General features: G+C 54.1%; 2 protein-coding genes across 2 annotated transcripts; one reads left to right on the plus strand and one right to left on the minus strand.

Moving 5' to 3' along the window:
* Positions 1–6,312: 6,312 nt before the first annotated feature.
* PG985_009354 (uncharacterized protein) lies at positions 6,313–8,178 on the plus strand (the record flags this gene model as incomplete). Its single annotated transcript, XM_066829122.1, has 3 exons — positions 6,313–7,321; positions 7,390–7,430; positions 7,555–8,178. The coding sequence occupies 3 exons, from the start codon at positions 6,313–6,315 to the stop codon at positions 8,176–8,178; spliced, it is 1,674 nt and encodes a 557-aa protein (XP_066684034.1).
* Positions 8,179–11,426: 3,248 nt separating this feature from the next.
* On the minus strand, positions 11,427–12,821 carry PG985_009355 (Cytosolic iron-sulfur protein assembly protein; the record flags this gene model as incomplete). The annotated part of the gene is made up of 1 exon (XM_066829123.1): positions 11,427–12,821. The coding sequence occupies one exon, from the start codon at positions 12,819–12,821 to the stop codon at positions 11,427–11,429; it is 1,395 nt and encodes a 464-aa protein (XP_066684035.1).
* Positions 12,822–13,218: the final 397 nt, after the last annotated feature.

Below are 13,218 nucleotides of genomic sequence, written 5' to 3' on the forward strand. Positions count from 1 at the left end.
CCGAGGTACAGTTGGCTGTCGCCAGGTGGTCAGATTTTTAGGTGGTCAGACTTCTGGAAGGGAAGCACTATCGTGCATTCCAACCGTCCAAAATCGTCAACTATTGATTCCCTCTGGCATCCACGCCAGCGCGCCTACATACGCTAAGAAACTTAGGCGGCTAAGTTTCAATGGGGATACAGACCTGCTGGATCTCGATTATCCTTGATGATACACCACACTAGAAGGCGGGTGCCGCTTGATGTCGCTTGCTGTTGCTGGTCGCGCAGTATGGTCGCGGACTTCTGATCGTCCGAATGATCCAAACGATTTCGCAAGGATCCCGAAACAGCCACCGAAATCTTTCAAACAAAAGATCTCGTAAGCTTCGTAATGGGCTTCAAATCCCGGACCGTGATTCTTGCCACGATTGTGAATGAGCGCGGCCTTGGCTTCATGATCCCCTTCTGACAGGCATTTTAACACGCGGGTCAGCGGTCCGACTCTAGGCGGTGGAGTGAGTCCGTACCTACATACCTACTGCCTACTGCCTACCTGTCGCCCCTTTACAGCTGTGCAGTGCCGTACGTATGCAGTACCCCGTCCATGATGTGTACAAACGCTCAAGAGGTTCTGATCGATGGCTAAGATCGGCCTTGCGTATGACTGTACGGTAGAGGTAAGAGAGCGGATAGTGGCAGATGGATCTTCTCCCCACCGGAAAACCAGGACACGACGCTGTCAGGCAGGATTCCTGCATGGCTTGGGAATGGGGCGCCTGAATCCGTCCCGACTCCCTGAGCAGCCGCACGTGGGCAGGCTCTCCTTTGTCAGCCCACTTGCACTATACGGAAGCGATGTTCATGGGCCCAGAAGTGCAGAAATCGTGTGATGGTGATTTCTTGCCAGCCTACAGTTGACGTCACGCCCTCTTAAAGGAGGAGAGGAAAATAAATGCAGTAAAAATTAATTGCCCCAAAACGGCAGTGACCGCTTCTTCACTCCCCCGCTCTAGCCCCCAATGCCAAAAGTCGCAAAGCTTCGGCTGGTTGCAAATGGGGGCCCAGAGAGTCTAGTGCCCTGGGGCTTTTTAGCTGTGTGGAAAGTCAATTGATCTTCAGCTAGCACACGTCTTCCACCTTCCCGCGTACTGTATGCGGCATGTCGGTATCAATTATGGAGGCCATGAAGTGCACGATACATTCAGACAAGCACCCCTTGATACTCCAGTCACAGTGGGCTCGGATTGCTGAGCTCCTGCATACGCCATTCTTGGCTGTTGCTTCTGCTCGGATACCCAAGAAGATTACGTCGCCCGAGAGCAGCAATAAATGGATTCAGTATATCACACTACTGCACGTTGATTCACTTGGTGGATAGAAGGGCCAATGATGGACCGACAATAGTTGAAGCATTGTACCTGAGACGCTGATCATAGTTTGATGGCTTCGGTCCTGTCTCGAAAGGAAGAGCCATCGAAGCCGAGAAGAATAAGGAGCATGTAGCATAGCTGTATGGCATGCATGCAGGGCTGACGATCTTGTTCCCCAAACTCCAGGCCGTCCATCTCGCGTTCCTCAATACATCTACATACCCCCGGACCCTTATTGACCCTTTTGAAGTACCAAAACAGCAGCTGCATGTATTTGTGTTACTTTGCTAAGTCGAGAATTCGAGGGTATTATTGGGACTTGCATGTAAGTCTTGGTTGGGCTGCGATTTGTCACGAACGGCATTGGCGTGGGCTTTAGCCGAATACCTACAATACTACTACGTGCACCACTCACCAAAGCAGCCATCACATCATGTCCAATGATGCAATTTAGCGTGGCTTCTCGAAGCATTCCCAGGTCTTCTCATAGGGTGTCAGACAGCAGAGAGATGCGCCCCCTGATAAAGTGCACACGCGATAGTCTTACTGGCGTTTCTCTCCCACACACCCAAACCCAACCCTAGGCCAACTGCCGGGGTGGGCAGACTTGTCAACTGCGCTGACTGCTGCTGCTGCATGTAACTATGTAATGTATGTAATGTACATTATGTACTGTGCCCATCCCCTCCGACCCACAATCATGGGAGACTCGGCCCATCTTCAGCCATATGTCTGATCACCGATCTTGGATTCCTCAAACTGAATGGCTTACCTGGTCAACAAGGTCAACGTCAACAAGGTCAACACGATGCAGCACACACAAAAACCACATGTCTCACTAATTCTTGTTTGCTTTGCGGTCGTTACTCTCTTGAGCAATGTTGTCATGCCACCACCGCCGACCCGGCCTTAGCGATTTGGGGGGCAGGTCGCACATGATTGGCGCGGGCGGTTTAAATGAACGAGTGCTTGTCGCTCTGCCGAGCCTAGGAGCCATTCATTGACTGGCTGTGTACTTGGCTAACGGCTATGCCGCTGGGGAGCATTGACGACTTCAATCTAAAGACAATTTATAACCGACCATTCAGGACAGCGGGCGGAGTGAAGTTGTATATCCCGGCTGGGTGGGTATCGAAAGGGCCGCAAACGCGGAGGCGCAGGACAGATAGGAAGGTAACAATCCCTCCCTTTTCCTCTCCCCAGAGCCAAGTCACGCACCGGCGGCGGGATCTTCATATGTAAGTAAAGTATGGTGTATGTTAATCTGTGCTGCCGCGACCAATCCCAGCGTCAGATCTTTGTGCACGCGATAACAAGTCCCGATACCGCAGGGAGACCGTGGCCAGTGGAAGCAGAATGCGAAAAAGCAATGACAGCCCAACGTTATACAGGCTCAACTCTCGGTACTAGCCAGTCTGTCAAGGAGTAAGCACCAGCACCGAACCGACAATACCCTCTTACGCAAGAGGATGGCCAGAAGGTGACCGGATCCAACAGTCTTCCGGTGGTTGGCTGCTGGATGCGCAGGCCAAGCACCAAGAGCTCCTGAGCAACCCTGGAGGAACACGGCATGCAGCCACCGGCTTAGCGAGCATATTGGCGTCGCAGCGGCCTGGCATCACTAATGATGACATTTCACGATGAAACGAGCCTCTTCTTCTTTTGCCCGTCGCCCCAGCTAGGACGAAAACACACAAGAGCCTAGGCAGCATCATTCGAGAACCTCAAATGACATCAACCCACTCCCGTCGCCAACTGTTGCACTCTCAACGATATGTATTCTCTATGCTGCTAGGCTCATGTGCATACATATTCTTCAATTGCGCGTAATCGAAAACATGAATGGTTCTTCTGATGCTTCCGTTCGGCCAATGATTTTTGACGTGTCGCAAGTTGTGTACTTGCAAGCAGTAACCCAGGGAGGTGGTTCTGTTCTTATCCTGCCATGTCTCTGTCTCTGACCCGCGAACTGTGCGAAGAATAACGCCCGCCTGTCTTGTCGAGTTTCCGCCTACTTCCAAGCCAGCTGATTGGTTGGTCGCATGAAAGTTGCTTCCATTCTTCGACAGACAGTTCCATTTTGCGTCGCTGCTTTATCTCTTGGGAGCAGGGATCTCACGAGACACTAGTCCCTTCACAGTATTCAGCCGCGCACATCTTCCCGGGATGTATCAGCATCAACGAATTTGATTCGCCGAGGTCTCCTTCTAGCGCTCTTCTAGCGTCACGCCACCGGTTGCCACCCTTTCTCTCATTCTTGGTTCTCTTCCCTCTGCCTTTCTTTGTCCGTGCAGACAAGTCGTCGTCGTCCCCCTTGGATTCTATTCGCTGCGCCCTCTACGTACTTGTGCTCTATGCAAGACCCCTGCTGGGATTGTGTCCTCCTGGCTTGGCGAAGAGAGAGGAAGGAGAGAGACATGTCAAGGCGTAGGTAGAAGAAAGAGAAAACGAAGTCAGGAGGGGGGCGAAAGTGTGGCCCGGCCGGTGGCAGACAATAATCCAAAAAACATAATATATATGCCGGATTAGGTGTTTACTGGAAACAATTGATATTAATCGCACAATGAGGGGCAGCAGAGCACGTTGACGCAAGACCAAGCTATACATAGTAATGGCGAGGACTATCGAAGATCATTTCGAGAGCGCGATACTAATAACCAACTTTCCTCAGCAATGAGAACGAAGCCGGATCTGCTAGCGGCCATCTGCGTTGCTTCAGAATAACGAGAAGCATTACGGTACGTAGCGCACCTGAATGGCTGAACGGGGCACTTGACAGCGCCTCCAATTGGGTCCTGGAATGGGTGACCTTCCTATGTGAGAAGAAAAGGATGGAGTCCCTCTACTGTGCTGTAGAAAGAATGGGCTGCTTTTAGGGGGGGTGTACGGCAAGGTGTAGACACTGTATGCAGGTTATTGATTGAATGTACACTGGACCGCGCTAGAAGACAGGGCCCAGTCCTGGGTCAATGGAGTCATTGGAGCGATCCTGGACAGTCTGGGAGTCTGGGTGCCCCCCCCCCCCTGCAACGAAACCCCCCTGTCCTGCCTCCTCCCCTCCCCACCCTCCTCCCCTAGCATCATGCTTGTTCCATTTAGCACCCCATCTTCATTGATTGAAAGGAGACGGGTTTGCTTCGATCGCTGTTCTTGTACCCAAGTACACCACCACGCCCGGGGGCTGCTCAGCTTTAGGTGGTCATCTCCCGTTCCCATTAATCTATCAGGCGTTCCCGCGCAACCTCACTTCCAGTCCCTCCATCAAGTCTGTACGGTGGTTCTGCTAGTTCAACGATCTATTCTTGAATTCTGCTCAGCTGTCTGTATCAGTCGTTCGAAATCAAGAGTTGTGTGCGTATAACGACGGCATCGCCTTCACCGAGTGCTTGACCTTTGTTTGGAAAGTTCTCTTTTACCTCCAGTTGCCATCCTCGCCGGGCTTGTCAACGGCTTCAACTACTTCTACCTACCTGCTATTACTACTGCTACTTACTGCTTGGATACCAAGAGATAGCACGATACGTTTTTGCTTGTTTGGTTACTTGCACTGCCTGGACTTTTCGTCATTCATTACTCAACTCAGTCAGTCCGACCTGGTACGACTAATCCGTTCACCACACGACACACGCACTGCATACGTACCTTTGGCACCAAACCACAAAAGAAACCAGCGAACGATCGAGCGAGTAGAAAGCGCGCCGCCTAAACTGTTACTACAGACTTATTACCGCCCTTAGATAATACCAACCCTCCCTGGAGCGCAACCCGCCCACATTTCCACTAGATCGTCTCGAAAACCGGCCCAACGCCCACATCCGATCTCACCAACGCTTGCCTCGTCTGACGACCGCTCCACACCCGTCATAGGAGATTTGCCAGAAAGCGGATCCCCTCAACTTTCGTTTGGCGGGCTGTACTTGTTGCGAATTCTTTAGGGCCGGCCGTGCAACGTATGCGCAGCCCCAATTGTGTGTGTGTGGTTGTATCGCTGCTGGTTCCCGGCTCTTGCTGCTTGGCACTTCTTGGGTCTTAAGTCTTGGCTACTGCTCTACGACGATTCTAGTCCTGCTGTGCGCCGTAAAAAACAGTGGACGCCCTTCTCTCTTCCTTCGCCCGCCTTACCGCTCTGCAGCAGTGCACGGCATAGAAAAGTGCTAGAAGCCCATTCTTTCATCGTCCCTCGTTCCGCTACCCGATAAGCTTTTGACCAGAGAGAGTGCTCGAGAGTATCACTAGACCAAAGCATATCTGCCTGTCCATCTGTTCAGGTTAACCTCGCCGCTCCTTTCGAAACTCTATTATCGGTCCAGTCCCCCTCCAAACACCTGTCGTCCAACACACACGCAGGGTACCTGTCTACCTCGGGGTTATTACCACCACATAAGCTCGACTTGCCAGCGGAACTTACCTCAGATCCCTCGAACCAACCGCCCCCTGTTATTTCGAAATTTGGACATTTCCGGAACTCTATAGACTGCCGTCAAAGGCCCAATACAGACTCGGCTCGACTCTTAATAACGTCACTCCTACTCGGCCGTGTTTCTTCTCCTTCAGCAAGAAAACACCACAAGCCAAGCATCTCACCCTATACCTGCTTGCACCACGTGGATTGCTTTGCGGACAGTCGCTTTTTACAAGACAGGCATATGCGAGCGTAACTCAGATTTCGTTTCGTTTGGAGACATCCTTCTGTTGATACCCGTCCAGCCTACGCAGCAGCCACCCGTCGTTTGCTGTAGCAACACATCACTACATACCTCAACAAACCCCCCTCGGGATACCCTGCAAGTAATGTGTCCGGGCTCACTGTGGCTCTGAAACAACTTGTCTCTTCTATCGCATGGGCCGATAACATTTGCGGAAGTGGATTGGTCTGCAGGCATCCCGTTTGCAGTCTTGTAATCCGATCCGAGGCGAAGAGAATCGTCCTCTCGCTATTTCAAATCCCCCCGACTGAAATAATGGGAAAATCTAGATTACGTGGAAGCTCTCCGACATACCTAACCCCGTCTCCGAGGGCAACATCACCACCGTCTTCAGTCTGCGAGGACTGGGACACCGAAACCGCCATGTCTACATCTCGCCCAGCCAGTCTGGCCATTCCCCGTACCGGTTCACCGGCCGCCAGACTGCCCTCCTTATCCGATATTCTCTCCAACACGGCTGCCCCGCCATGGACATTAAGTGCATTCACTGCCTATCTGTCCCAAAACCACTGCCTCGAAACACTCGAGTTCTTAATAGAGGCCGAACGATACACTGCTTCATACTTGCATTTGGTAAACTCACAAGAGCAGATGTCTCAGCAACAAATAGATACGCTGTGTTCTTCATGGGATCGAATGATGCACACCTATATTACACCCTACGGTTCGCGAGAGGTCAACTTACCAGCACCGGTTCGCGATCGCTTATTGGCCCTGAGTCAATCCCTCCCCAAACCACCAACACCGTCCGAGCTTAGTGAAGCCGTCGCGATCGTCCAGGAGCTGATGAGTGACTCGGTCCTCGTCCCCTTTTGTCAGTCCGCCTCCATGGCAGTCGCCGAGCAACAACAGTCCGCGGAAGAGAACCGCGAGCGCGAGGGGCGACACAGCAGGTCGCGTCTGAGAGTGCCCAAGGAATCGTCGTTTTCGGACGAGACCTCGCACTCTCCCAAAAACACGTTCCTTCCTCTGCTTAGCCTTGCCCGCAGCAGCATACACAACCGATCATCATCCATCATTGCCTCCGAGCACGCCGATGGGGACTTGGTCACGGATGACAGCAGCAGTCCAAACTCAACACCTGGGGTCGAGCCAGTGACACCGCCAACCACACCGCCATCGTCGGACTTCACGTTCAGCACCTCACCCAACGGGCTGCAACGGGCAATCTCGGGCAACAGCTGGAAGAAGATGGGCGCCAAGCTCGGATTGAACCGAAAGAACCGGTCTATGCGTCGCTCGCAACCAACCAACATGCCTTCGAGTACCAGCGCGGACATGCCACCCCCACTGCCGACCGCCAGTTCGGAATCCCCCTTATGAGGGTTACAGGTCACACCATCACACGAAATCACTACGAGCACTACAACTACGTTCCTTGAGCCAATCGACAGGGACGATCTCCAGGTATCCCCAAGGTCATCTTGGGAGGATCCCCATCCGGGTCAGCGCATTCCGATACCCGCGAAACCTGACAGTGCTCTTGAACATGCTCAGACTGCTCCTAGTAGTTTAGTGGGTGGTGTGGCCGCAAATGGCGAAGGCGCACCCTCCGAATGCGGCCCCCGTATGGTGCGCCGTACCACCCGGCTTCGACACCGCAACACGATGCCCAAGCCCTTGAAGATCCCGGCCAAGGTTCCGGAAGAGCCGGAATCTAAAAGCGCGCCCTTGATCTCCTCGCGCCCGATTGAGTTCCCCATGCTTACACCGCGAGTGTCGGTTACCGGGGTTCCGGATCTAGGCCAAACAAAGACGGTGGAGATCGATACCGACACTGAAACAGACGTGGGCACTTCTACCGACCCGTCCGACCTGGATGAGGCCAAGGTCACAGAGTCTCCGTCGTGTTTTCTCACAGACGTATCCAATTATTTGAGCGTCCAATCCCAGCTCGAGGAAGACGATGCATCTGTTACAGTTGTGGACTCCGACGCCTACAGCCGCACAAGCTCCATGGAGGATCTCTACGGCTGGGAGGCCGAGCTGGACCGCAAGTTGGGCTGTGACGTTTCGAAATACAACCACTTCGAATACCGCCGTGCAGATGGGGCCAAGCGCAGCCTTCTGCACCGTGTTTTCAACCTCCCCACCAGCCGCCGAGGCAGCAGCGGGAGCTAAGACAGATTACCAACGAAACTGCATTATACCAAGGAAAAACAAAAGTACAGGAAAATACCACATCATTCAACGGCGTTTGGACCCAGGACTGTCCTGGAAATGGACCGGCCTGGGCGATTTCGATTCAAAACCATTAGGGAACAACATAGACTGGGGAGGCATTCTGGCAGCATTTTGGGTCATGTTTATGGCGAGGCGTTCACGACACATGGAAAGGTCGGCATCCATGCATGATTCAAATCATTTTGATTTCGGCGATGGATATCCCACGTTCCCGCTACATCCACGGGAGCAGCATTGGTTTCTTGAGTGGCTCATGAAGCGACGAGTTATTGGAAAGAGAAAGGGTCTGCCGATGACGCAGCACTGCATTGCTTGGAGCTTGGGAATTGCTGTTGTCTGCCCAAAGGGACCATGTTCCTCGGGATTCATTTACACCGGCTTCGCACCCTTCTGCTAGACGAGAGAAGGCGTTTTTCGAGCGGACCTACACACGAAGAAGGCATCAATGTGCAACGACTGTATCATGAGAGCGAGCGCGTTTATATGGAAAGAAGCTGCTGCTACTTGGATTGCTTTATAATGTTTTATATGCTACATACATACGAGCCCTTCTTCAGAGGGGAGGGTTTTCTGTACAGAAAGAACCTCAATGACGAACCACTCGATCAAAAACTCAAACTATGACTTCAAGTGTACCCCAATCCGTGACATGTATAGAAGTTATATCGTGATGCCCAGTGATGCTCTCTGCAGTTACAAGTGTTTGGCCCCCTTTCACATACTCATCCATCCTACGATATGGGTTCAGATGGCTAACCGTCTTGTCAGCATGGGCACCGGACTCTCCAACCGGGAATGTCAATGCCCTTTCGTTATTAGATCTGTATGTACGAGACTTGAGGCGAGCCGTTTCCGATGCTCCGGACCTTGGAAAGTTGATCCTCTACCGATCTGTTGATGCCGACCATGGCAAGACCAATCGTCCCAAGTCGGGCTTTATGACGGCTTTGCCGTTCAGTTGGGCAGTCGGGTCCTTTTAGAGTTATTTTCTAGCTTACCTGCGTCTCTAGCTACAGCTGAGGGGGAGAAGGGGTCGAGTTTAAACCAAGGGAGAAAAGGAGGGTGGAGGGCGGTGAGAGAGAACTGGACGGAATAAAGGAGCAATGGTCGGAGGGGCTTAAGATTCGGCTGATGTATTTATTATTCGCCTTCTTGTTTCTTTGCCGCGGCGAGCGAAGGCGCCGCCCGTACCCGTACGTACGGCCGCCATCGCTTTACGGGTTGGGATCTCCGGGTTGGTTAGCAGTCGGTCGGGGTGGGAACGAATGCATCTGCGGTTGGGTGCGGCGCGAGGAGATGCACGAGATCGGCGAAAGGGATGAACTGGTTGCTGGCGATGGGTTTGATGTACGAGCTCACCATGGCAGGGTGCCGTGCCGCCCCCTGCCCCATCTCCTTTTAGCCTCCCCTATCCAGCTGTCTAGACCATCTCCTCTTCTCACACATCTCTACTCATCTTTTGTTTTCGATCGCGGGTCGAGCTGTTTAGAGTCGCGATATACGGAAGTAGTGCACGCGAGACACGTCGCCAAGATGTAGGTCGACGCACATCCATCTCTTCTTGACTCTCTACCCGTGCTTCGAACTTGCATAAGTACGTGTGAGTAGTCATGTTGTAGATACCGACCATGACGAGTCCCAGTTTTGCGGTTAATAATAGCACCGCGTACATACATACATACATGTCAGCCACCGCCACCGCTCGGGGATGTCAACTTATTTTCGGCACTACTAGTGCGGACTTCTGGTTCGCCAGGTTGCCTGCCTATTAGCAAGTGACCGGTGCGACGTCTGGCCGGCTGGTACATTCGAGTTTCGTTTCTTCCTTTTCCCGCTCTTCCAATGATTTTGCCATAATCGGGACTACAGACTCGTGGCTCTTCAGTCGCCTGTATTCCCAGCGAGCCAACTTGAGCAGATGGTCCAGCCCAGCCCAGTCCGCCGCCGCCGGCAGTTCTACCATTGCCATCGTTTTGTTTCATGCGTGTCAAGTCGATGCGGTAGTGGTGGTGCGGGCGGGTAGTGCTTGCAGTGCCAAGTCCCCAGAAACATGGGATGGTGTTTTCCTTTCTCCCGTTATCTTTCTCCCCTTCCCCCTTCCCATGGGGCCCCCCCCCCCGGCGCTTACGCTGGTGGAGATAGCCGCGGAGAATTGATGGGAGGAAAGGGAGAAAAAGGAGATCGCCGTAATCGACCTGCTGGTTGTTACCTGCAGCATCCGTCAGTCCGGGGAGGGGTTATTGGATGAACGAAACCTCAGCTTCGCCCTTTTCGGACCATTCGCGAGTTCACTTCGGTCCTAGCGTCGCTGTCCGTTCTCGCTGATGGCCAACTAGCCAGCTACAGTACCTCGGCCCCTTGTCGTCGTCGTCGTAGCCCCTCCTCCGGGTGGCCAGTCAGTCGGGGGCTCGGCGGTGGCGGTAGCGGGAAAGAGGGAGGGAGAGAAATGGGATGAAGGGGATATCTCCGGCTTGGCACAAATCTACGGAGATTGGCGGGGGAGGAGGGATATGCAGGATGGAGAGAGTCGAGACGAAAGCTAACGGGATCGAGTCAGAATCTTGGTGATCCGATGGACGGTGGCTCTGCAAGACCTGCCCATCATGATCGGTCAGTGATGCGCAAGGAAGGGACGATCGGGAAGCCATGGTCCATGGGTAGGGTTGTTGTTGCGGCGGCAATGAGTCAGTTGCAGTCGACCATCCAAACGCCTTTCTATTTTCCGACTTGTGTTGGTATGCATTTGTTCATTGTGACCCAGATGGGAATGGGGACCGATATGTAACCGCACGTACACATATAACCTCACGACCGAACACGTATCACTCTTTTGCTGGTTGCTGCTGTCACTGTGTTTTGAATGTCGCTCAGGGGTCGAACTAGCAAGAAAAGGATTCAGTGGATGTGAAATGTACACATGGGACATCAACCAATAGCAAGGTAGACACTCAAATGTGTCCAGCGTGACCCGGAGACTGAAAGGAATATGCAAGGAATCTGCCTCTGGTAACATCATTAGGTTGCTGTATCGTCACAAGATAACCCCATTCTTCAAGATTAGTTCGTTGCGCACGACAGCAGCATTTTACTAATTGTGTATTGAAGGCGTTAACAATAATAACCTCTACCTGTCTTCAGGGCAGATAATCTCTGTTAAGCAATGCCTCTTCGCCGGTAAGTGATTCTCACGACACCTGCCAGGGCCGAACCACGCCGTCGTCGCCCGTCGTAACGAGCATCTCCTCGACGCCTCTCCGTTCCGGGGCGCATCCCACATCGTAGCGCTTGCACCAGGTAACGTGATTTATCTCGAAGGGGCCGTGGCCGTAGTCCGTAGTCCCCAGAATCTTCCAGGTCGTAGAGAGAGGGCCGCCTTTGGCTCTGCCGCTGCCATCCGTAGTGCTCCCGTTGCCCATATGTACGTCGCCGTCCAGCTCGACCGCCGCCTCGTCCTGTGACGTCTCGCTGTCGTTCGCCGCCGCCGGCTCTTCGCCGTACACGGCGATGACGCCGTCGCTGCCCGTGCTCGCTATCCGCGCCGAGTCGGCGCTCCAGGAGGCCGAGTAGATGTCCCGCGTGTGCGCCTTGGGCAGGGTGGCGGTGCACTCCCACTCCTCCTTGAGGGAGCGCCGCATCGTGTTCGGGATGCCGCCCAGGCCGCCCCAGGCGTGCTGCGCCGGCGCGTTCTCCTCGTCCTCGTCGTCCTCCTCCTTGAGCGTCCACAGGCGCAGCGTCTGGTCCGCGCTCCACGTCAGCAGGCGCGGGAACCGGGTCCCCTCGGGCTTGGGCTCCCACTGGAGGCCCCAGACGGTGCCCTTGTGGCCCTCGAGCACGGCGACGCAGACCCACTCGCCGTCGCCGTCCTCGCGCCAGATGCGCACCGTGTCGTCGTAGCTGGCGCTGGCGAGGACGTCGCTGCTGTACCGGCCGCGGCCGCTGCGGCTGTCGCTGTCGGGGCACCAGGCGACGGCTTTCACGTCGCCGTCGTGCTCGTTAAGCACCGCGACCGTCTCCCACTCGTCGTCGTCCTCGTTGACGCCCACGTCCTCCCAGATCCACACCGACTTGTCGCGCGAGCACGTTGCCAGGTACGCGCCCGACGGCGAGAAGGACACCGACTTGATCTCCGAGTCGTGGCCCTCGAGCACCAGCGCGAACTCCCAGTCCTTGTCGGCTTCGTCCTTGTCCGACGAGTCGTCGTTGCCGGCGGACGCGCCGGTTATCTCTACCTCCAGGTCGTCGCCCGTCGCCTTCTTCTCCTCTTCCCAGCGCCACAGCCCGGCGGTCGAATCGAAGGAGCCCGAGACTAGGCATAGCTTGTGCGGGCTCAAGTTGGGCTTCCAGGCTACGGATCGCACGGAGCGCGTATGTCCTCCGCTGAGAGTGCTGTGCGAGGTGAGGGTGGAGAGCGAGAAGACGGTGGTGGACTTTTCGTGGGCGGTCGCGATGAGGGGAAGTGTCGGGTGTGGTATCGATTGCCAGGCTCGATCGAACAACTCTGGTTTGAAAGGCGTCAGGGCAGTCAGCTTCACAGCGGAGTTTGCGCCGGCGCCTGCAGCTTCGGTGTCGGCAGAAGCCATTTTATATGTGTAGGTAGTAGTAGTTGTTCTTGGTTGTGGGCGTCGCACTGCCCCGATCGACTCGGCTGCGGCTGGTTGCTTTCGTGACAGCAATGGGCAGCAGAATAACTATAGATGCAGGTAAGGACGCCGAGTGAATGATGAACAGCTCCCAGCAATTATAAGTAATGTCACCAAGACTGAGAGGTCCGATTGCGCATCGCCGACTTTACTTACAGTTTTGTGATAAGCTCTTTTTCTGCGCTTATCTGCCCGCACGCGGACTGACGTATTGAGGGGCAGACGGGCCCGGCTCAAGCTACCCCTCCATCTCCATGGGGTTTTGGGGGAGGTCATTTTGCAGTACAGCACTGATACGGTAATTCTGAAAGCTACATTTACTTCTACACCCAACCTT

Source organism: Apiospora marii (genome assembly GCF_038362585.1).
Source record: "Apiospora marii strain CBS 49790 chromosome Unknown utg000005l_segment0_segment0, whole genome shotgun sequence".
Lineage (NCBI taxonomy): Eukaryota > Fungi > Ascomycota > Sordariomycetes > Amphisphaeriales > Apiosporaceae > Apiospora > Apiospora marii.